The 22,342-nt window shown below is 47.1% G+C and overlaps 1 protein-coding gene across 1 annotated transcript in view; it reads left to right on the forward strand.

The window, feature by feature from the left end:
* IQGAP1 (IQ motif containing GTPase activating protein 1) overlaps window positions 1-22,342 on the forward strand; it is an 87,680-nt gene that overhangs the window by 52,104 nt on the left and 13,234 nt on the right. The window contains exons 13-32 of the mRNA XM_056124538.1: window positions 224-384; window positions 1,591-1,715; window positions 3,096-3,259; window positions 8,631-8,721; window positions 8,903-9,070; window positions 9,790-9,932; window positions 11,155-11,325; window positions 12,059-12,142; window positions 12,239-12,310; window positions 12,413-12,482; window positions 12,896-13,104; window positions 14,916-15,071; window positions 15,888-16,051; window positions 16,494-16,718; window positions 18,233-18,373; window positions 18,464-18,548; window positions 19,621-19,853; window positions 20,315-20,447; window positions 21,381-21,483; window positions 21,899-22,034. Of these exons, the coding sequence (XP_055980513.1) occupies window positions 224-384; window positions 1,591-1,715; window positions 3,096-3,259; window positions 8,631-8,721; window positions 8,903-9,070; window positions 9,790-9,932; window positions 11,155-11,325; window positions 12,059-12,142; window positions 12,239-12,310; window positions 12,413-12,482; window positions 12,896-13,104; window positions 14,916-15,071; window positions 15,888-16,051; window positions 16,494-16,718; window positions 18,233-18,373; window positions 18,464-18,548; window positions 19,621-19,853; window positions 20,315-20,447; window positions 21,381-21,483; window positions 21,899-22,034 (2,834 nt within the window). The remainder of the gene's footprint in view (window positions 1-223; window positions 385-1,590; window positions 1,716-3,095; window positions 3,260-8,630; window positions 8,722-8,902; window positions 9,071-9,789; window positions 9,933-11,154; window positions 11,326-12,058; window positions 12,143-12,238; window positions 12,311-12,412; window positions 12,483-12,895; window positions 13,105-14,915; window positions 15,072-15,887; window positions 16,052-16,493; window positions 16,719-18,232; window positions 18,374-18,463; window positions 18,549-19,620; window positions 19,854-20,314; window positions 20,448-21,380; window positions 21,484-21,898; window positions 22,035-22,342) is intronic.

A 22,342-nucleotide genomic window follows, 5' to 3' on the forward strand; every position in this document is an offset into this window, starting at 1 on the left:
TGTACAAAGCAAGAGGGAATTGAATGCTCACTTTCTGGCAGTGCTTGGGACATATGGGATACCAGGAATTGAACCTGGTCCGGCCATCTGCAAGTCAAGCATGCTCCTCACTGCCCTGTGTCTCTTGCCTCCACCTTTTTTTTTTCCCTCATAGGAAATGTGTCCCTAAGGCTTGATTGAATGCGTAACCTCCCATGCTCTGTCATGTGTCTCCTCCCTACAGCATAGTCTCACCCATCCTGAGCTCTCCGTGGCAGTGGAGATGCTGTCCTCGGTGGCCCTCATCAACAGGGCACTGGAGTCTGGAGACATGAACACAGTGTGGAAACAGCTGAGCAATTCGGTGACAGGCCTCACCAACATTGAAGAGGAGAATAGTCAGAGGTGGGTGGGACCTCTGGGCTACCTTTCTCCCCAGGTTCCATCATGGGCATTGGGACTTTCATAGAACCTTTCTTTCTCTCGATTCAATTCATTCTTAATTACATGAAGGATTTTTAGTGACTTAGATATTGGGACATCCCACTTCACAGTGCACAAGGATGCTTGTTAAACTCATGTGGCGACTTGCTAAATAACTGTCCACTAGCCTGTGCCTGGACACAGCAGCATCCCTTCTCCAATACCCTCTAAACCTCGCCCCTTCCTATGCTTCCCCAATGGTTCCCAAAAAAGTCCCTTTCCCAGCGGTTTCCTCTAACCAGGACCCAGTCTAGGACTCTCTGTTGCTTACTATTTTGTCCTTTAGGCATCTTAAATCTAGAATCATCTCTTTCTGGAAGCTGACCTGTAAAAAATTGGAAACACTAGTTTTATTGATAGTTCATCTTCTGGTCCAGGTTGCTTCTTATATTTGGTTTCTTCTGTACAATGAAAATTAGCTGGTTGAGACTCAGTTCAACATTAAAGAGTTGTTTTGAGCTACACTTGGCAGTGCTCAGGGCTTACTCCTGGCTCTGAGTTCAGGGATCACATCTGGTGGTACTCGGGGGGGCCATATGGGGTATCAGGGATTAAACCCAGGCCGGCTGTGTGCAAAGCAAACTCCTTACCTATTGTACTATTGCTTCAGTTCGATTTTTAGTGATGTCTGTTTCATCTTTTTTCCTGCCAAGAGGCGTATCAAATCTGCTAGCCCCACAATTATCCTGTCACCATTATCCTGAACACAATTTCTTTTATACCTTTTCTACCCCTTAACCATTCATCTAGTGTGTTAGCCCCAGTGATAACTCTTACTAATGCAAGACTTTATGCAAGTGGCTAAATGATTTATTGGTCTGTCACTCCTATATGTATTAGCTGGTGTCATCTTGCTTTCTTGTCATTGGAGCAATTGCTTGGGCTGCTGCCTCTAATTCTAGACTTGGTCTTCCGTGGAGTGAAGCCATGTGGCAGGCCAGTCACACTGAGGCATGTCTTGCACTTGCTCACCAGGTTTAGGGAAACTCCTTGGCCCTCCAGCTGGTCTCTAGCGTGTGTTGTTTGGGTGGAGTGCCTAGGCTGTCTGGATCCTTGGGTCCTTTGCTCTCAAGTCTTCTTGTTTCTGTTATTCATAAAACCCTTATGTTTTGGGGGGCCCTGAGACAGGTATCTTGATGAGCTGATGAAACTGAAAGCGCAGGCACATGCTGAAAATAATGAATTTATTACATGGAACGACATCCAGGCCTGTGTGGACCATGTGAACCTGGTGGTGCAGGAGGAACATGAAAGTGAGTACTGATTCACCCCATACCCCCACTGTTAAAGATAATGGGATCCCGACCTGGTGGTGATGACTACTCCTGGGAGGGGTTTTCTCTTTTTAGGGGGAGGAGGGAACATTGAAAAAATCACACACGTATATGTCATTCAGAAAGTGAAGGTTGGATATTGTTTTCAAAACAACCGGACACCTGTTGGGAGATGGCCATGAGGGCGAGAAGACATGCCGGGCATGTGGGAACCTCGGGCTCCATCCCTGTCACTACATGGAGCCCTAAGCACTGTACTGGGAATTGCCCCCAGCACTGCCGGATGATACTTAGGAGATAAATTGAGCATGCAGTGCAGTGATGAGTGGTTCTGACCTGGAGTCCTGCACTCCACTCCTGAGTTCAGACACAGGCTTTCGGCTCCAAGTTCCCACATGACCATGCTTCCCAACAATGGGCTGTAAACCCAGGGGTTCCTTCTCCTCCTCTGGTTCAGTAATTTGCTTGATGATTCACACACCTGACAAAAGCGGTATACTTAGGGTTACAGTTTTATTATAAAAGGTGCAAGTTGGGACCAGTAAGTGAAGAGGCCAGGAGGACAGTGTCTGGGAGGGCTCCAGCTGGGGAAGTTTCTGTGTCCTTAGGACGTGTTTCCCAGCTGCCACGTAGGTGTGGTGCCACCCTGAGCCTGGGAGCCCAGGGCCTTTATTACTTTTGTGCAATTGATGGTATCCTTGCCCTGCGATTGAATTCAGTTTCTAGTCATCCACTCCTCCCTGGAAGCAGAGAAGAGAAGTAGGACACATAGCTGTCTTCTCTTACATGGTCGGCCTTTCCTCCAGGGCTGCTGCATCCTGAAACTGTCTGGGGGCCACTGGGTTATCTCAGGAATAACAATGATGGTCTTGTCACTTGGGAAATTCCAAGATCTAGAGAGTAGCTCCTTCCCAGGAACTAGGGACCAAGACTTGCCAACTAATTATTTTTTTGAGCTTGTAAAAGAACCTATTATTACTTCAACTCAATGAGGTACATCTACATTATGCAGCAGAGTCTTTACAAAGGTAGTACAGCTGGAAAAGTGGAGGTTATGGGAAATGTTACATTGATGTAGGTAGTATAAAGAGCCTTGCCTTACAATGGTGAGGTCCTGTGGACTTGGGCCCTCTATCCCCTCGTGTTTGTCTGGGCTCTTGGAGAAGCCATCCTGAAGCCTTATCTTTCCAACTATAAAGTGTTGAAGTTTGGTGAATCGGGCCTGTTTTTTTTTACACAGCTATACTCGAGTCTGGATGACAAGCTGTAGTTTGACTCATGATGCCTTTCAGTTGTATAACTTCTATGGACATTTGTTTTCTTCATTTTTAAAGAGGGCTTGTGTTCCTTCATCCTTAGGGATTTTAGCCATTGGCCTGATCAATGAAGCACTGGATGAAGGAGACGCCCAGAAGACTCTGCAGGCACTGCAGATTCCTGCAGCCAAGCTCGAGGGAGTCCTCGAGGAAGTGGCCCAGCATTACCAAGACACACTGATCAGAGCCAAGCGGGAGAAAGCCCAGGTGGGTGACATGGCCATGGGCCTTTCTATTGATATCCCCAACTTTCCCACGACTGAGAGAGAGAAAAGGAACATTGATCTTGATTCCTCCAATGACTGTGTCCTGGGCCTCTTTGCATCTCTTTATCAGTAAAGTCTGTATTGAAATATGAGACAGAAAAATGCCTGTTACCCAAGTATCAGTTGATGAGTTTTTCAAAGTGCTTTCCTGTGTTATGCTACCAGATTATGAACTTCCGAGAAAGCCCTCATATTCCTCTCTGTCCTCTCGCTTATTGGTAACACTGTCCCTATTTCAGCACCTTAGTTGTTGATTCTGAGCTGTAGTTAAGGGAGATCAGACATTAGTTACTCTTTTTTTTTTTTAATGTAGGAGTACTGTTATTTATTTAGCCACCGATTAGCTGATTGAATTGGGCATGAACTCCACCTTACTTTTTTTTCCATTTTTTTTATAATTTTATTTATTGAATCATCGTGAGAGCAGTTACAAAGCTTTCGGGTTTAAGTCTCGGTCACACAACGAAATACCTGTACCTTCACCATGAAATACCTGTAACTTCACCAGTGTCCATTCTCCACCACTAAAAACCCCAGTATTCCCCCATCCCACACCCTCCTCCTACCGTGGGGCAGTTGATTTCCACATTACTCTCTCTCTTCTTTGATTACATTCAATATTTTGACACCAGACCCACCATTATTCTTTGGGATTTTACCCCAACGCTCAGATATGCTGAAAAGGCAACAGTAGACAATTTGTTTTCTATTGCGGGTTATGAATAACATATGATGTCGCGTGGCAGCAGTAGTGGCCACATGATTTTGAAATTCCAAAATCTTAACAATTAAATCTGGAGGGATTTCTGCCAAAACCTGCTGGGTTTTGAGATTTGTTCCTGAGTTCTCTGGGATCATGGCCATTAAGCAGCTTGATCAGGAGCCAGAGAGGCCATTTGTGGGCGGCGACTTGGGGTCTCTTTGGAATGGGGAGGAAAGGGTCGACTCCACCCCGATCCCGTGAGGCCCTGTGTGTCTCGTCACTGCAGGCCCAAACCTGACTGTCCAGTGGCCTCTGGAGGATGGCGGCCACCGAGCCGCCAAGGGGGAGCAGGTGGAGGGACAGCACCCTTACCCCCCTGGGGTGGCCCAGTGACAGTAACCTACTGCGGGGTCCAGATGCATTTCTGCCAAAACCCACTGGGTTTCAAGATTTGTTTCTTAGTCTCTGAGATCATGGCCATTAAGCAGCTTGATCAGGAGCCAGAGGGCGTTTGTGGGTGATGACTCGGGGTCTTGTTGGGACTGGGAGGAAAGGGCCAGCCCCACCCCCATCCCATGAGGCCCCGTGTGTCTCGTCACTGCGGGCCAAACTTGACTGTCCAGTGACTTCTAGAGGATGGCGGCCACTAGAAGGGAATAGGAACAGGCCAAGGCACGAAACCTATTCCCACCTGGGGTGGCCCAGCACCGGAAACCTACTGCAGGGACTGGACACATTTCTGCCAAAAGCCGTTGGGTTTTGAGATTTGTTTCTGAGTCTCTGGGATCATGGCTGTTAAGCAGTCCAATCAGGAACCAGTGAGCCATGCCGCCAATTATATAGCTCAGCCAGAGGTAGTTTGTGGGTGTGTCTCCTACTTGCCTAACTTTTGTCCATTTACTTTCTTGGTGAACTTTGCCCCAAGGTTTTGGGGTCTGGCCAAAGGCACAGCAGCAATTTTGGGGTATCTGGAAGTCTGAAGGCGCCATCAGGCTGCTGATGCACTCTCCTCACAGGTGCAGATTGACCTGCTGGCAGCACCATACCCCCTAGTTACTCTTTTTGGTGTAGCATCTTTTGCCAAATTTGTTAGTGAAATGCATTCATGTGATTCCTTCATTCTCAGTGTTGGGCTGATTCTGTCTCAGAGTTCTCTGTTCTATTGGTCTGGTTTTGGTGTCTTCCCACTTTTGGCTACTGCAAATAGTGTTTTCATAACTCTCTGGTATTTGTCTTGGTGAGCATATGGATTCCTTTCTGTTAGGTCTGCATTTAGATGTAGAATTTGTGTAAAGGTAAAGTATACATACATATTTGTTAGGATTTAATTGATGGTTCCATAAAATATCTTTTTTTTTTAAAGTAAGGTACAAACCATCCAGGTTTAAAGTGTATGTCAGTGGTAATTAGTTCACCGAATTGTACAGCCATCACAGTTTTAGAACATTTCATCACCTCCATAAGAAATCCAGTGCACATTAGTAGTGCCTCTTCATCTTCTTTCTAGTCCTAGGCAACTATCCATAGTTTCTGCTTCCTATCTATGAATTTGCCTCATCTGGGCCCTTCCTCATACCAATGCATGCTCTTCTGGGCTGTCATCTAACACTTTGCTTGGTTTATACAAGCCATGACATGTCTTAGTGCTTTTTAATTTTTTTAAGTGGCTAAGACTATTGCATTATATGGCTCTGTCATCACATTTAATTTTTAATTTATGAGTTGATAGACATGGGATTTTTCTGCAGAATGTGAAGTATTATTAAGATAATGCTGCTATGGACATTCACATTTTCCAAAATAATTATAACACCATTTGTCTTGGCCCTGTTGGGGAGAAAAGGGGGCTTCCTTCTGTCCCTCTGGATTCTTCTGGGCTTTTGTTGAGTAATGAAACCCCAGTAGTTTAGGAGGGAAAAAATTAATTGTGTAAGTGTGGGGGATCTAAATTAACATGTGTATTCCAAAGATAGTGAAGCAAAAAATAGGAGGCTTTGTATTGAGCTAAGAAATGGAATGGGAGGCTGGAGTGATAGTGCATCTGGTGGGTCACTTGCCTTATATGTGTGTGACTGGGTTTGATCCCTGGCTCCCATATGGACCCTGAGGCTTTCAGGAGTGATTATCTCATTGCAGACTCAGGAGTAAGCCCTGAGCACTGTTGGGTGTGGTCCAAAAAACAAAGAAATGGGATAGGGGGACCCAAAGAGATAGTACAGGAATTAAGGTGCTTGCCTTATATGCAGCCAACCAACCCCAATTTAATTCCCAGCACCACATGGTCTCCTGGGCACTGCCAGGAATGAACCCCTCGCACCACTGGAAATGGCTTAAATTCCTCTTGCCCCATCAAAAAATAAATAATGGAACAGGGGCCTGACCCCTCAGAGGGAAAGGAGGAAACTCAGCCAACAAAGTAGGGGGGTTTCACATGATGAAGAGCAGATGTTTTGTGATGAAATGTTTGTCCTGTCAGAGAGAGGATTTTCGTATAGGTCATTTTTGATAATAACCTAATTCTTGGCAAGACCCCAATTTTCTTTCTGTCTTTTTTTTTGACTCTTAAGCTTTTTGGGTCATACCTAAGTGATGCTCAGGGGTTACTCCTGGCTCTGTACCCGGGAATTACTCCTGGTGTGCTCAGGAAACCATATAGTATGCCAGGGATCGAACCCAGGTTGGCTGCATGCAAGGCAAATGTCCTCCCCTCTGTACCATTGCTCCAGCCCCAAGACCCCAGTTTTCATCCTTCTTGGTAGTTAAGGGAATGGTAAGAATTTCTCATGAGAAGGCCAGAATGATAGTACAGTGTGAGGAGATAGTACAGCAGGAGGAGATGGTATACCTCCCACCAGTAACCCACTAGGGTGGGGTGCTTGCTTTGCATGAAGCTGACTGGGTTTGATCCCGGCATCCTATATTGTCCCTGAGCACAGAGCCAGGAGTCAGCCCTGAGCACAGAAGAGCCCTAAACAAGAATTGCTCATGAGGATCAGAAAGGTGACTCAGAGGACTGGAGTGCGTGATCTGGGGGTGGCGCAGAGCACTGAGCCTGGAGTAGCTGTTGTCAACCTACAGGGCCTCCATTGACCTCGACCTGAAGTGCAGCCAGGCTTCTCTTAATGACATTTGGTCAATAGCAGTGAGGTGCTAATCCGCTGGTAAAGTGTATAAAACTGTTTAGCAAGCTGGGAGTAAACATACCTTTCTTAGTGTGTCGGGAAGCTGAAAGTGGATGTCTGTCTTTGAAGTCAGCTTACTGACTCGGGCCTTCCCAAACTGATCATTAGAACACTTGAAAAGTCATTTTCAAAATAATTCTGTTGTGCTGATTCACAGTTGCAACCTTGGGGCCTGTTTGGCAGTGATACCATGAAGGCCAGTGGCTTCAGTTCTGAAAGAGCCTGCAGCTGACCAGGAGAGCAGTGGACTTTGGGAGAATATGCAGCGTCAGGTTCTATGGCTGAGAACGGAAAGCAGACTTAGATGAGGGCTTCTCCCCTCTCTGTTGCTCCTTTGTTTGGGTCATGGGAGTTAAAGTTTTAGAGGATGTGACTACAATTTGAAGCATTTCCTTTCACCATAGACGAATGTTTCAGAGTTCATCAGAGGTGGAGAAACGGAGCAGTGAGAGGAAATTTTGCTGAGTTTTGCCAGCTCCAGCTGCCTTGCTGGATAGATACAGGAGGTGAAATTGTCTTTTCTCAGCACTCAGCTCAGCTTTTAAGCTCCTCTGGGCCATCTTGGAATGGTTTTAATGGTTTTAAAAATAATCCTCTTAAAAAAATAATAATCCGCTAAGTTCCAGATTTAGCTTGTGGAATGTCTGAATTTAAATTTGGCCTATGGTTTTCTCTTTTTAGATTGCTGGTGGGTCTGTTTTTGGTATCAGGGTGGTACTGGTCTCGGAATGAATCCAGAAACATTCTTCCCCCTTCTGTGTTTTGGAAGAGTTTGTCAAGGATTGGTGTTAACTCTTTGAACTTTTTGTAAAATTCACTAGTTAGAGCCTGTGCAGCTCTGTATCTTTTTTTTGTTTGTGAAATTCCCTGTCTGTCCTTAGTTTGGTTCCATTCCAGGTCCTTCAGCATCTTCTTGCCCCCCTCCCCTTGCTCCAGGCCTCCTGGGATGCCATTCTGTGGGTGTTAGGATGGCATCTGTTCGGGTGGTGTCCTCTTTTTCCTTAGTTTCTTTTTCTTTGCTTTCCTAAGACTGAATCATTTCAGTTGACCAGAGAATCTGCCCCTATGTTTGCTCAAATCTTCTGAGTCCCTCTGGTACCTTAAAGACAGCCACTGGAAAGACTGAACTTTCTTGGATAGCTCTGGCAAAGGAAGCATCTTTCTCAAAAGTTCTGTGTCCCTGTGTTAAAGGCCCCCACCCCCCACAACTGTTTCTATCTCAGCTGCTTGCGTCCTCTTTGTGAATCTGTCACATCAACTGATGATTTCTCTTGTAACTTTTTCCCCTCTCTTTCCTCCTTTCATTGTACTCCTGTGTGTCTTCTGTGTTTCAGCCTTTCCCTCCAGACTGGAGTGACTCTCACTTCTCTTTCACATGTACCCTGGTTCCAGTGCTCTAACCTTGTTCCACTTTTCATGGTGTATAGGAGACCCAGGATGAGTCAGCCGTGCTATGGCTGGATGAGATCCAAGGTGGAATCCATCAGTCCAACAGAGACACCCAGGAAGCCCAAAAATGTACGTGGTTTTCTTTCCTTCAGCAGAGGCTGGGGCAGTACGGGGCCTCCTCTCTGGTCAGCTCACCCAAGATAGAGTGGCTGGCGGCCTGGAGGGGTGAGAGCTACGCAGCAGCCATAGGGGAGCAGTGTGCAAATGCTGGTGCCTCCTAACAGTCCTGCCTGCTTCTCTCCCGGGATAGTTGCCTTAGGAATCTACACCATCAATGCAGCAGTGGACAGCGGAGACGTTGGCAGAACTCTGAGTGCTCTTCGCTCCCCTGATGTGGGTTTATATGGCGTTATACCTGAGTGTGGCGAAACTTACCAGAGTGACCTGGCTGAAGCCAAGAAGAAAAAACTGGCCGTGGGTGAGTGTATGCCCTGGAGATGTGAACTCATGCATATGGTGAGAGAAGAGGAGAGGCCTTGCCATAGGGAAAGGTGATCCGTGTGCATCTTTCATTTGGTAATAACACTTATTTTAAAACCCGGAGGACATAACGTCTCTGTTTCTGAAAAATTTCCCAAAGCTTGGCAAGGTTCAGTGCTTCCCTTATCTGAGCATGTAGATGCTTTATCTGCAGAAAGAGGGGAATGAAGGGAAGATTTGTCAGCCCGTTTCATGACCTTTAAATTGAACTGATTGCAGACTGTCTTTTTTTTTTTTTTTGGATTTACACCTGGCAGTACTCAGGGGTCACTCCTGGTGGTTCCAGGGATCAAACCCAGGGACTCCCACATGCAGAGCCTGCACTTCAGCCTTCTCCCCAGCCCTGGGTACAGATCTGTCCAGATATTCTCACACACTAGAATTTAAATAGGCTTTCGCAAGGAGCAAAGTCAAAGGCCTTTGCTAATTGGATGAACTGCATGGGCATTTAGTTTTTATAATGGAGAGGAGTGGGCTAAAGAGAACTTCACAAAATCATGATTGGAGAGGACTTGGTACACTCTTGGCTCACCTGGATCCCAGAAACAGGTGTTTGCTGCCTTTACCTTACTTGTTGAGCCCCAGCAGAAGAGCCCTTCCGTGCACAGGTGCAGGCATGACTCTGGCTTATTTAATGTTTTCTGTGTTTTCTGCCAGGAGACAATAGCAGCAAGTGGGTGAAGCATTGGGTGAAAGGTGGATATTATTATTACCACAATCTGGAGAGTCAGGCAGGAGGCTGGGACGAGCCCCAGGGCTTTGTGCAGAATTCCATGCAGCTCTCTCGGGAGGAAATCCAGGTAGGTCCCAGGTGCCTCTCACCATTTCCATTCTCAGTGTCCTTTCTCACTGTCCCGAGGGCCCCCGCAGGAGGAATATTTCAGAGCTGATGTTACTTAGGATCAAGGCATGTGGTCTGAATCCTCAGACGAAACTTAGGTTTGTAATGAAATGGGAAGTAATTTTTTCCTCTAGGGTAGGGGAAATGAATGAGTAAAATATCAGACTATAGAACTGACTGAGGTAGGTATTCTGTTTGGGCTGGAGCGATAGCACATTGGGTAGGGCGTCTGCCTTGCATGAGGCTCACCCAGGTCTGATTCCTCCGCCCCTCTTGGAGAGCCCGGCAAACTACTAAGAGTATCTCGCCCGCACGACAAAACCTGGTAAGCTACCCGTGACAAATTCAATATGCCAAAAACAGTAACAACAGTCTCATGATTTGTTGTGAGACATTACTGGTGCCCGCTCTAGCAAATCGATGAACAACGGGAGGACAGTGATAGTGACAGTGACAGACATTCTGCTCAGTAAATTTCAGTGGTGTTTCTCACTGCAGCCACACCCACCCCAGGCTGTCCCTGTGGAACATGACAGCAGTATCCGATTGATCCACTGAGAACTACGCCTCAAGCCTGTCAGCTTGGTTGGGTCCCTGTTTATGGTTGGAGTCCAGGGCCCATGCTGCAGTCCAGACTACTTTTCCAGCCCACTTGCAGTCTGGCCAAGCAGATTCCTCCCCTGTGGCATTTTAGGGTTGGCATCTGTCACAATCCTCTTGTCCCCAGTAACCCCAGGTCACCTGCAATAGTGCTGTGTTGGTGAGTGGGTCAGGGATTGACACAGCAGATGAGCAGGATTGCCATTGTGGGTGAAGACTTGTCTCTGTAAGTGAGAACTCCCAGGGCTGGAGAAGTAGACGTGAAGCCTTCCCTCCGGCTCGCACAGCCCAAGATCTGGTGTGGGCCTGGGACGCAGAGGGGCATTGGCTCTGCGTGGTACTGTCAGAGTGTCCATTCCTACCCTTGCTGGTCTTTCTTTTACCTCTTTCCTTTATTTGTTTGTTTATTTTGATTTGGGGCCACACCTGGTTCTGTGCTCAGGGATCATTCCTGGTGGTGCTCGGGACTGTATGTGGTGCTGGGGTATGCCTGTGTTGGCCACGTGCAAGGTGAGCACCTTACCTGGTCTATCATTCTGGCCCCCCTTAAAAGTCTTCTCACACGACCAATGCCTTTGCAGAGTTCCATCTCTGGGGTGACGGCTGCATATAACCGGGAACAGCTTTGGCTGGCCAATGAGGGCTTGATCACCAAGCTGCAGGCTTGCTGCCGGGGGTACCTCGTTCGACAGGAATTCCGGTCCCGGATGAATTTCCTAAAGAAACAAGTCCCTGCCATCACCTGCATCCAGGTATTTCAGAGCCTCTCCAGACAACAAGTGGGTGTCTAGCACAGGGACAATAAACTGTCTGCTTTTACTATGGAATGTTCCTGTGTCTTCCTTGCTTCTGATCTTTTACCTCATCTTCCTCTGACAGTACTTTCTCTGTCTCCTTCAGACAGACCCTCGTGTCAGATCTGAACCTTGAGCTTGTGCTTCAGTGACAGGAGTGCACAGCTTCCCAAAGAGGACTGGGAGTTAGCTTAGGGCATAACTTTCACTCATGTTCTGCCCAAGCTTGTTTCCCGACTAACTGGGTGCCCAGGATAGTCCATCCTCATTCAGCAGCCCCAATATTGGTTCTTGGAACTGACTTCAAATAAAACATAGAAGGAAAGCAGGGCCTACATCTCTGTAGGCTGGATTGCTTTCTCCTCAGAGTTCTACACAAAACACATTGAAAGGCGATATTATTTGAGGCCTGTGGTGTTCACTTTATCTTCCTTACTGGATTTTTTGTAAGGAGCCTAAAGGGCATCTGCTTGGTCATGCACTGAGGGGCTTGGGCTGTACTCATGTCCGGGACTGGATTCAGCCTCCAGGCCTCCTAGTGAAGGTGCCTCTCAGACCCTCGCTCATTCCTGATGCCCTTATCCTGAGAGCTCCTGCCTGCCCAGCACTCGGATTGCATTCCAAGGGGAGGCTTCTCCCTCCATCCATACTTGGGAAATAATGTACCGCCTGTGCTGTTTGGTGGTTTCAGTCACAGTGGCGAGGCTACAGGCAGAAGAAGGCATATCAGGACCGGCTGGCTTACCTGCGTGCCCACAGAGATGAAGTGATTAAGGTAGGCCTGGGGGCCAAGCTACAGTGGCCAGGTGTGGGGGAACAGCATGAGCACAGCTGAAGGACTCTTCTGACTTCTGGGGTCCCTGTCCCTCAGCTGCAGTCCCTAGCAAGGATGCATCAAGCTCGAAAGCGATATCGAGACCGCCTGCAGTACTTCCAAGACCACGTATGTACCCTTGGGAATGCCCCATATGAGACAGGAATGAGCTTTGGTGCTTCTTTTTAGCAGACAGATGCACATAGGCAGTTTTTCTTCTTTATCCATTAGATAAATGACATCATCAAAATCCAGGCCTTCATTCGTGCAAACAAAGCCCGTGATGACTACAAGACCCTCAGTGAGTAACGCAGGGGGTGGGGGGAGGGGGCGCATCTCCCCTTCATCTCTCCCATCCTAACCTATGCTGGAACCCGTTGCTTGCTCTGTTTGCTGTGGCCATAGCACAGCAAGGCACAGCTGCCCTTGAGAATTGTCTTGGCACTTCTCCAATGGAGAAGTGAGAGATTGTTTCAGTGGGTGGGCCAGAAGCTTTGCATGCAGGATGCCCAGCTGCTTTCCCCGGCACTGCATGGTTCCCTTAGCACCTGGCTGGGAGTAGACCTGAGGATTGCTGGTGGCCCCCAAAGCAAAAGTCATGAGCAGACATGTCCTGTGGGAACAGAGCTGCCTTTTCGAGGTGGTGCTGCTAGTTCCCACAGCCTACAGGCCTGCCTGTGGTTGCATCCTGCACTGACCTGATCTCTCTGTCAGTCAATGCCGAGGACCCGCCTATGATTGTCGTCCGAAAGTTTGTCCACCTGCTCGACCAGAGTGACCAGGATTTTCAGGAGGAGCTGGATCTCATGAAAATGCGGGAAGAGGTTGTCACCCTCATCCGCTCTAACCAGCAGCTGGAGAATGACCTCAACCTCATGGACATCAAGATCGGACTGCTGGTGAAGAACAAGATCACATTGCAGGCAGGTGCCAGGCCTGGGGCCTCGGGGCTTAGCTCTACCTTCCCATAGGGCAGGGAGGAGGCTGGCATCTGTTCCACTGGAATGGTTGAGGAAAGAAAATGAGATGAAAACACGCTCCTAGAGGCTGGAGGCAAAGTACAGCAGGGAGGGCATTTGCCTTGCACATGGCCAACCTGGGTTCAATTCCTGGCATCCCACAGGGGCCCCTGAGCATCACCAGGAGTAATTCCTGAGTGCAGAGCCAGGAGTAACCCCTGAGCATTGCCGGGTGTGATCCCAAAAACAAAAACAAAAACACCAAAAAACACTCCTATAATTTCACCACCCACAATCCTTTTGTATGCTATATTTTAGGTTAATATTAGAGGATGAACTACTTTCCACATGGTAGTCTTAAATATTTTCTTTTGAGGGGGCTTTGCTCACAGTGCTCAGGGCACCTTGTAGTACCAGGGTCTGAAACCAGGATCTTGCACATGCTAGGCTTGTCCTCTTCCCCCTTGGAGATGTCTTCCCAGCCCCTTAAGTACTGTTTATAATTTTTATTTTTTTGTTTTTTTGGCTGTACCCAGCAATGCTTAGTGCTTACTCCTGGCTCTGTACTCGGGGATCACTCCTGGTAGGGAACAAGGGACCATACAGGGTGCTGGGGATTAAATCCATATCATCTGCATGCAAGGCAAGTACACTACCTGGCGTACTATCACTCTGACCCCAAATACATATGAATTTGTTATGGGGGGGACTGGAGCAATAATACAGCGGGTAAGGTGTTTGCCTTGCATACAGCCAACCTTGATTCAATCCCTGGCACTTGAGCCAGTCACAAGTGATCATTGAGCACACAGCCAGGAATAAGCCCTGAATACTGCTGGTTGTGGCCCCAAAACAAAACGAAAACCAAATGAGCATAAAAAGAATTTATCAGAGGGATTGGAGAGATAGTACAGTGGTAGGGCACTTGCCCCACAAGAAGCTGCCCTGGGTTTGATTCCTGGCACCCTAGGTGGTCTGATTTCTGCCAGAAGTGATCCTGAGCATAGGACCAGCAATAAGCCCAGAGCACTGCCACGTGTGGCCCTAAGACCAAGAAACCAAACAAAGACTATCAGAGGGTTGGAGAGCTAGGTCTAGGCTGGAGTACATACTTGTCAGTGTTCTGTCCTTGGTTCCCTGAGCATTGAGCCAGGAGTAGTGCCCTGCCACTGGGTACAGCCTCCCAAAACAGCAACAATAGAAAGAATTCGTTAGAAAGGTATATGGTGATTTACTTTCCTCCCACCCCCTCAACTCTTGGACATTAAGTTTGTATTCCAAGAAAATTACATAGAACATTCAATTAATTTTTATTTAATTTTTTTTGCTTGTTGGGTCACACCCAGTGATGCACAGGGGTTACTCCTGGCAGTGCTCCAGGGGCCATATGGGATGCTAGGAATCAAACCCGAATTGGCCACGTGCAAGGCAAATGCCCTGCTCGCTGTGCTGTCGCTCCAGGTCGCGGTTAATTTCTAGAGCCAATGGACATTCTTACAATTCTGTCATTGTTGGTAGTTGGGGGGTTTCACTCCCAGCAGTGCTGGGACAGGAATAAGCTGGGGACCAGACCCAGGACCCCGTGCCTGCAGAAATGCGCTCTGCTCCTTAAGTCGTATCCATAGCCGCTCGGTTCGGTTTCTCAGCTGGCCGTTGGCTGGACTTGATGTGAGCTACAGTGTGGTGACAAGGATAGATGCTCGACTTTAGGGAACGACTTTTACAGAGTGGCCAGCTTCAAGAACTTTCTGATTTACATGTTGGTTTTGTTATAGGATGTGGTTTCTCACAGTAAGAAACTCACCAAGAAAAATAAGGAGCAGCTGTCTGATATGATGATGCTGAGTAAGCAGAAGGGCGGGCTCAAGGCTCTGAGCAAGGAGAAGAGAGAGAAGCTGGAAGCTTATCAGCACCTGTTTTATTTACTGCAGGTGCGTGACTCCTGGAATCAGGTTTATAGAATTGAGCTGGTTTACATTTTCATACAAAAGTCTTATCTCTGGAGCTGTCCAGGTATTTCTGATTTCCAACAAGGAGTAAGCGAAAAACTGTCTTTTCTTTAATCATTTAGGTAACTGGAGTCTTTTTTTTTTTAATAATTTATTTCTTTATTGAATCACTGTGGGAAAAGTTACAGAGCTTTCGGGTTTAGGTCTCAGTCATGTAAGTATCAAACACATTTCCCTTTACCAATACTTATTTTTAACCGCAAACCCCAATAGAACCCCACCTCCCACCCCTCCCTATTCCTGTGAGGCAGATGAGTTCTAGTTAATACTCCATCTACTTTGACTAGATACATTGTTTCGATAGGAGATGCACATTTATTGTTTAGAGTTTACGACCCCCCCCCCCCAATCAGATATGCTGAAACAGCGTTGTGAAATGATTTGCTTTCTACAGCTGGGTTTAAGAATAAAATGATGTCGCACGGCCGCAATTGCAGCCGTGCGGTTTTGGATTTCTGCTGTTTTACTTATTAACCCTGGAAGTATTTCTATTAAAAGTTAGATAGTTAAGAGATTGGTTTCTGTGCTCTGGAGTCATGGCCGTGCCGGAGAGCCGCTCGTGGGGGGCAGCTGGTGACCTCGGTCGGGCGTGAAGGACGGCCCAGAACGCCCCCCTTCCCATGAGGCCCCTGCCGCCCCCCGCCCCCGGCTCAAACCTGCTGTCCACAAGACTCCCGAACTGGAGTCTTTTTGCCTGCTTTTATATATCTTTGAAATTACCCCTTGTTCTCATTTCAGACCAACCCCACGTACCTGGCCAAGCTGATTTTTCAGATGCCCCAGAACAAGTCTACTAAGTTTATGGATTCTGTAATCTTCACCCTCTACAACTATGCATCCAACCAGAGAGAGGAGTACCTGTTGCTGCGGCTCTTTCAAACTGCGCTGCAGGAGGAAATCAAGTGAGCAGCTTTCTGCAGGGGTGGGGTAGTTGGCATGAGAGTCGGGAGCTGGAGCCTGAGCTTGGGTCTGTGTGGATTGCTGCATCCAATCTATAATTTATAAATCATAGCACGTTGCTGCTCTGGTATAGAAAAATGTATCTGTTACCTATATCCTTAGAGATTTGCTAAATTGGTCTAGGAAACGTCTACTTTGATAAATAGTTTTTTAAGGTCTAATCCAAACACGAAGAGACCCCATTTCTGTCTAATAAAGAACCTTGTCATCTGCCATTATTGAGTTGTAGCAGTCACAGACAGGACCTGTGATCTGTCAGCAACGAGTGAGAAATGTGTCTAGGGAGAGTGTCTGCCTTCTCCTTCCTCTTGGCTTAGAGAGGGTGGGCTCTTTAAGGGTAAATATTTTGTGATTTATTTTCATTGAGTATTTAATGTTTTACAGGTCAAAAGTAGATCAGATTCAAGAGATTGTGACAGGAAATCCTACAGTTATTAAGATGGTTGTGAGTTTCAACCGTGGTGCCCGGGGCCAGAATGCCTTGAGACAGATCTTGGCCCCTGTCGTGAAGGAGATTATGGATGACAAATCTCTTAACATTAAAACCGACCCTGTGGACATTTACAAATCGTGGGTTAACCAGATGGAGTCACAGACAGGAGAGGCAAGGTAGGATAGCTTCTCTTTTGTGTTCTCATTATTCTCTCTTTCACCCATTAGATTTACATACTAGTAATTGTTCAGTTTTTCCTTAGAAGTCTTTAAGTTGTTGACATAGTAATAGATTCATTATTTTAGCAAATACTTCTTTCTATGTGCCGTGTGCAGTTATGTGGTCACAAGGCAAACATATTCATGAACGTCACATGCTGCCTATTCTCTGTTCATAGTTTATGGAGTGGCAGAGATCACAAATAGATGTCTGAGAATAAAAGCATAAGTTGGGGGAGTTTTAAGGTCTTGCATCGGGAACCGGAATGGAGAATTCAAGAGGGTGTACCTTAAAGCAAGGAGAAAGGCCTGAAGTGGGGCATCTTTGCCAGTAGTGGGCCAGTTCCTGTGTGAGTGCTTCTAGTAGAAGGAGTTCAGGAATCAGGAGAAAGGATGCTCTTGGTCTCCCCATAACTGTGACTGGAGGGAAGAGTGTGGCGGCCAAGTGTGGTTTCTGTGTGTCTTAAGGAGGGAGGAAGTGGTGTGGGGCTGGGTTGAACTCAATCATAGGCATCTTACAGGAAGTTATGTGTTAGGTCTGCTCGTGAATGAGATTCTCGCATCTGAAGCACAGGTGTAGTGTGTTGTGGCACTAGAGCCCGGGTGATGGTGGGAGCAGGTCATGGAAAGAGCCCAAAGGACACTCTTTTAGCCCTCTGAGCTGGGAGCCCATCAGTTTCTCCACTCACCACTCCTTTTAGCCTGAGAAACTATTATGCGATCCAGGTACTTAGGCATATATAATAGGCAGTCAAGGGAAGGTCAGAGATAGTACAGCGAGTAGGGTGCTTTCCTTGCACAGTGCTGACCTAGGTTTGATCCCTAGTATCCCATATGGTCCCCTGAGCTCTCTAATCCCTGGGCACAGAACCAGGAGTAACCCCTGGGCATTGCCCGGTATCGCCCAGAAACCTAAGAAATAAAATAGGCATTCAAGTGAAAACTTTACTGGTAATCATAAAGATTTCTTCTAAAACAAATTTTTAAGATATTTTCCTATTCCCCTGCCTCTATCCCCCCTCTTCCCACCCACCGATGATACACTGAGTGAGGCCCACAGTTTCAGAAGCAGGACCTAGCACAGCTGTCTTCCCCAGGGCTCCTGTATATTCCTCTGCCTTCACATCCAATATGTTCCTCCCGAAGCAGGACCCAAAGGGGAGCATTGACAATGCCTCCTCAAGCTCTCGGCACTGCCCCGGGGCCCCCACCACAGCACTCTTGTTCCTACCTCCTCATCTCGTGGACGCCCTCCTTCCTTCATTCCATGTGGTAGGCCCCAGCACTCTCCCTCAAAATTCAGACTCCTCTGTTTCCCACCCCCTGCATACACCCTCACATTTAGCAGTCCCTGGAGCATGAGTGCGCTTCCTGATATTCAGTCTTTCTGGTGCTGAGAGAACATGGTGTAACCTCAGGGCAACCTCAGCTGTTGGGCTGATTTGGCTGGGGGGAACTTTCTGCTTTCCCAGCAAACTGCCCTACGACGTGACCCCTGAGCAGGCATTGACGCATGAAGAAGTAAAGACCCGGCTCGACAGCTCCATCAGGAACATGCGGGCCGTGACCGACAAGTTCCTCTCAGCCATTGTCAGCTCTGTGGACAAGATTCCGTGAGTACTGTTCATGTGGTTGCTAGTGTAGAGCCGGGTGGCAGGCCCTTCTGTTCGCCGCCCGTCTCACTCCATTTTGTCTGCCCACAGTTACGGGATGCGCTTCATCGCCAAAGTGCTGAAGGACTCATTGCATGAGAAGTTCCCCGACGCTGGTGAGGATGAGCTGCTGAAGGTAAGATCCTAAAAGCTGCCACCTCCTGTCCCTCCCAGCAACCTCCAAGGGACCCCCCCAGTTTTTTACCCATCGAGGCCCAGTTTTTAGCACTGATCCGGCACCACTGATTGTGAGTTTTCAAGAGAGACTGTAATCATTCAAGATGGTTCCTATGAGGTTCTTATGTGGTTTGACTGGTACAGACATCACAAGTCTAGAAGACAAGCTCTTACAGTCATATTCTTTGAGACCTGTCTTTCGCTGAAGAATTACTCCCTCTGCTGGTGCCCCAGTGAACTGTAGTAAGCACCCTTGTTTCTGCTGCAACTATTGCTGATAAATCACTTTCTTACTCAACTGTGCTCCTTCCGTTTTTTTTTTCTTCTTCTTTTCTTTTTAATCTGAATGCCTTTTTCTTCTCTCTCCTAGTTCTCTGCTTTCCTACAGTGAGGCCTCGATTATAGACTTTCTGTTCAGGTGAATTAATTTTTCTTTTTTTGGAATGAAACTCTAGGGGAAATAACTGTCATTGAATTCTTCTGTGGACAAGATGTGTGTTGGTTGACTGACCTGAATTCTACAGGGATGAACTTGTCCACCTTTGAAGTGTATGGCATGAGGACGATGAGGGTTGGGCAGGTGGCATTATGCTCCCTGGGCCATGTCTACGGACTTCAGAGTCCCTTAATGTTCATTTGCATCTTAGAATGCAAGTCCAGCTCTGTGCAATTAATTGCAAAATGGTACGGGTGACAGTAGCTGTATTTGCTGCTGTGATGTGCTCCAAGGCTGCCCCCACCCCTTGCTCAAAGACTTGACAGCTGTTGTTTTTACCTCCTGAATCTGCTCTTTCGTTTTCATGATTTCCAGTTCTGTTCTTATTCTCTTTGTTTTCTGCATCCATCAAGGGATGTTTGGCTATCTTATCTTCTGGCTTTAAGAAAAAGTATGCATGCATGCATGCTTTTGTGTGGTATTTATTTGTACCTCACAGGACTGCTTTTCTGGTTTTCTTTGCTAGCAAAGTCACTTGTGGATTTGTGAGTGGAGTGGTTTCTAACAGCTGTTGTCCTGTCTCATGTGTTCCCAGATTATTGGTAACTTGCTTTACTATCGGTACATGAATCCAGCCATTGTGGCTCCTGATGCATTCGACATCATCGACCTGTCAGCAGGAGGCCAACTCACCACCGACCAACGCCGGAACCTTGGCTCCATTGCCAAAATGCTGCAGCACGCAGCTTCCAATAAGATGTTTCTGGGAGATAACGCTCACTTAAGCATCATTAACGAATATCTTTCCCAGTCCTACCAGAAATTCAGGTAAGGGGTAAGGGACGAGGTGTTTGGATGATTCTGCAGATGCCTTTCCATCTCTTGGTGTGGGCTCAGCTCTGAAGAGATGGAGAGTGGACTTCTTCAGCCCTGGGAATGTTTGCCTGAGAAATAGACAGACCTTCAGTAAAAGCCAGGCTTGGAAACATTCAACCCTTGCTTCTTTGTCTTCAGAGACGCATCGGGGAGAACATTTAATAGTTGAAAATTTACCCCTCATTGTCAATTTGTGGCATTATCTTAGAAATGAGGGTTCTAATAGTAGAGGTGTTTACAGCTGCTTTGCATTCTGGGTGAGTGATAGTCAGACAAAGTCATTAGTACCCAAACAGCCTTGGTGTCAAGCCCGAGGGTGCAGCAGTCCCTCCACGATGAACCATCTTGACTGCTCCCTTGGACTTTTGGCCTCACATGTGACTCACGTGTTAGGCCCTTGTGCTTACTTTCAGGCGGTTTTTCCAGTCTGCTTGTGATGTCCCTGAGCTTCAGGATAAATTTAATGTGGATGAATACTCGGATCTGGTGACTCTCACCAAGCCAGTCATCTACATCTCAATCGGGGAGATCATTAACACCCACACGGTTCGTGGCTTTCTTTAATCACTTCATGTCCTTGCTGCTGCCTACCGCCTCTGAAAGCCAGATAACCTAATTTCCCTTTGATCTTATTCATGTCACACCTGCCTGCTTGTTTTCCTTGCTTCTGTTTGTTATTCTTAACTATCATTGTTTTGTGAAGTGATCCTAGCCCAGCTGTACTCAGGGATCACTCCTGGCAGACTTGGGGAAGGCCATGTGGGATAGGGAATTGAACTCGGGTCAGCCACATACAAAGCAAACTGTACTATCACTTCGCCCCCACCTCGCCCAAATTTGTATAATTCATTTAATTTCCCTTTGGGGAAATATAAACAAAAAGCAATATATAAAATGTGCATCACATTTTAGCTGCTGTTATTTCTGAGATTGTCATTGGGATAATAACATCTTTTTTTGTTTTTGGGTCATTCCCAGTGGTGCTTAGGGGACCCTCTGGGTATTGGAATCAAGCCTAAAGGCTCCTGCATGGTAGGGAAACGCTGTATGTTTCCATTTGAGCTGTCCCCTGGCCCTGAGTTACAGCATCTTGAGAGATTTTCATGAGTGCTGCTATGTATGATGCATTAACGTGGTGCGCTTTTCTCTGAGTTAAGTTATTCCAAGTGGTTCTTACCTTATAACAGATGGCTGTGAATTTTGATGTCTGGGTCATGTTGATTTTCATACATATATGAAATATCCATGAATGTTTCCTCTGTGCACATCACAGCCTATATCATTCAAGAGAGGCCAGCATGATGCATTGTGTATTATATTGCTTCCTTGGGTTAGTTTGCTAACAGTTGACTTGTCAGTTTGAGCTACTGGAGCTTTGTTAGCCAGCCAGCTTCCTATGGGGCATCACTCTGGGGTATGCAGGGTTGAGGCCAGCAGTCTAAATGTGGTGATGGAGTTGACTTTTGGGTGTTGGTACAGCTCCTGTTGGATCACCAGGACGCCATTGCGCCAGAACACAATGACCCAATCCACGAGCTACTGGATGACCTGGGCGAGGTGCCCACCATTGAATCCCTGATCGGTAAAGTTCCCCAGCTAGAGGGGGTGGGGTAGCAGTGTTGTCTCCCCCATTTCTGCACCATTCGGGCCCTGCTCACACCTTGAGGTGCTCTCGCTCTGAAGCGGAAGCCAGTGGGATAGACTTTCACATACACGTGCACGCATCCTCCTAAAACTAGATTAGACATCCCATAAGAGAACTGAAGAGACTTTGAGAGAGAATTACATTATCATAGTGTTCAGATGATCTCTCAGATATTTGGGTCATTAATTTAATTTGGATCCTTCGCCTTTACTATTGGGATGATCTATTTCTCATTAGAAAGAATCCTTACCACTGTTGGCTTGTTCAAATATATTCTTAGACTCGCATTGTCTGTTACTTGTATTACTGTCTCTTGTCTGTTGGATACTGACTATACCCTCCTGAACCACAGGAGAAAGTGCTGGCAATGTAAATGACCCAAATAAGGAGGTGCTGGCTAAGACAGAAGTGTCTCTCACATTGACCAACAAGTTTGATGTGCCTGGGGATGAGAACGCAGAAATGGATGCTCGGACCATCTTACTGAAGTGAGTGTCGGAGCGGAAAAGGGAAGTACATGTGATCTGAGAGCCTGGAGCCTTGGTGAATAAGTTTGCTTGCTTGTACCCCAAGTGGTGGTCTTGGCCTTTTATTTTTCCCTGTGCCAGGGGTCGAACCCATGGCCTCACATTTGAGACATGGGTCCACTGCTAAGCAAACCCCTGGACCTGGATTTGCCTTTTTGTCTGCTCACCTCATGTATCATACTTGATCCAGGACTTAACTGCCTGGATTTGCTAAGGAGATGCCGTGATGAACTCCCTCTCTTGGGAATCCTGACCTGGGTACCGGCTCT

Source organism: Sorex fumeus, unplaced genomic scaffold (genome assembly GCF_029834395.1).
Source record: "Sorex fumeus unplaced genomic scaffold, SorFum_2.1 ptg000051l, whole genome shotgun sequence".
NCBI lineage: Eukaryota > Metazoa > Chordata > Mammalia > Eulipotyphla > Soricidae > Sorex > Sorex fumeus.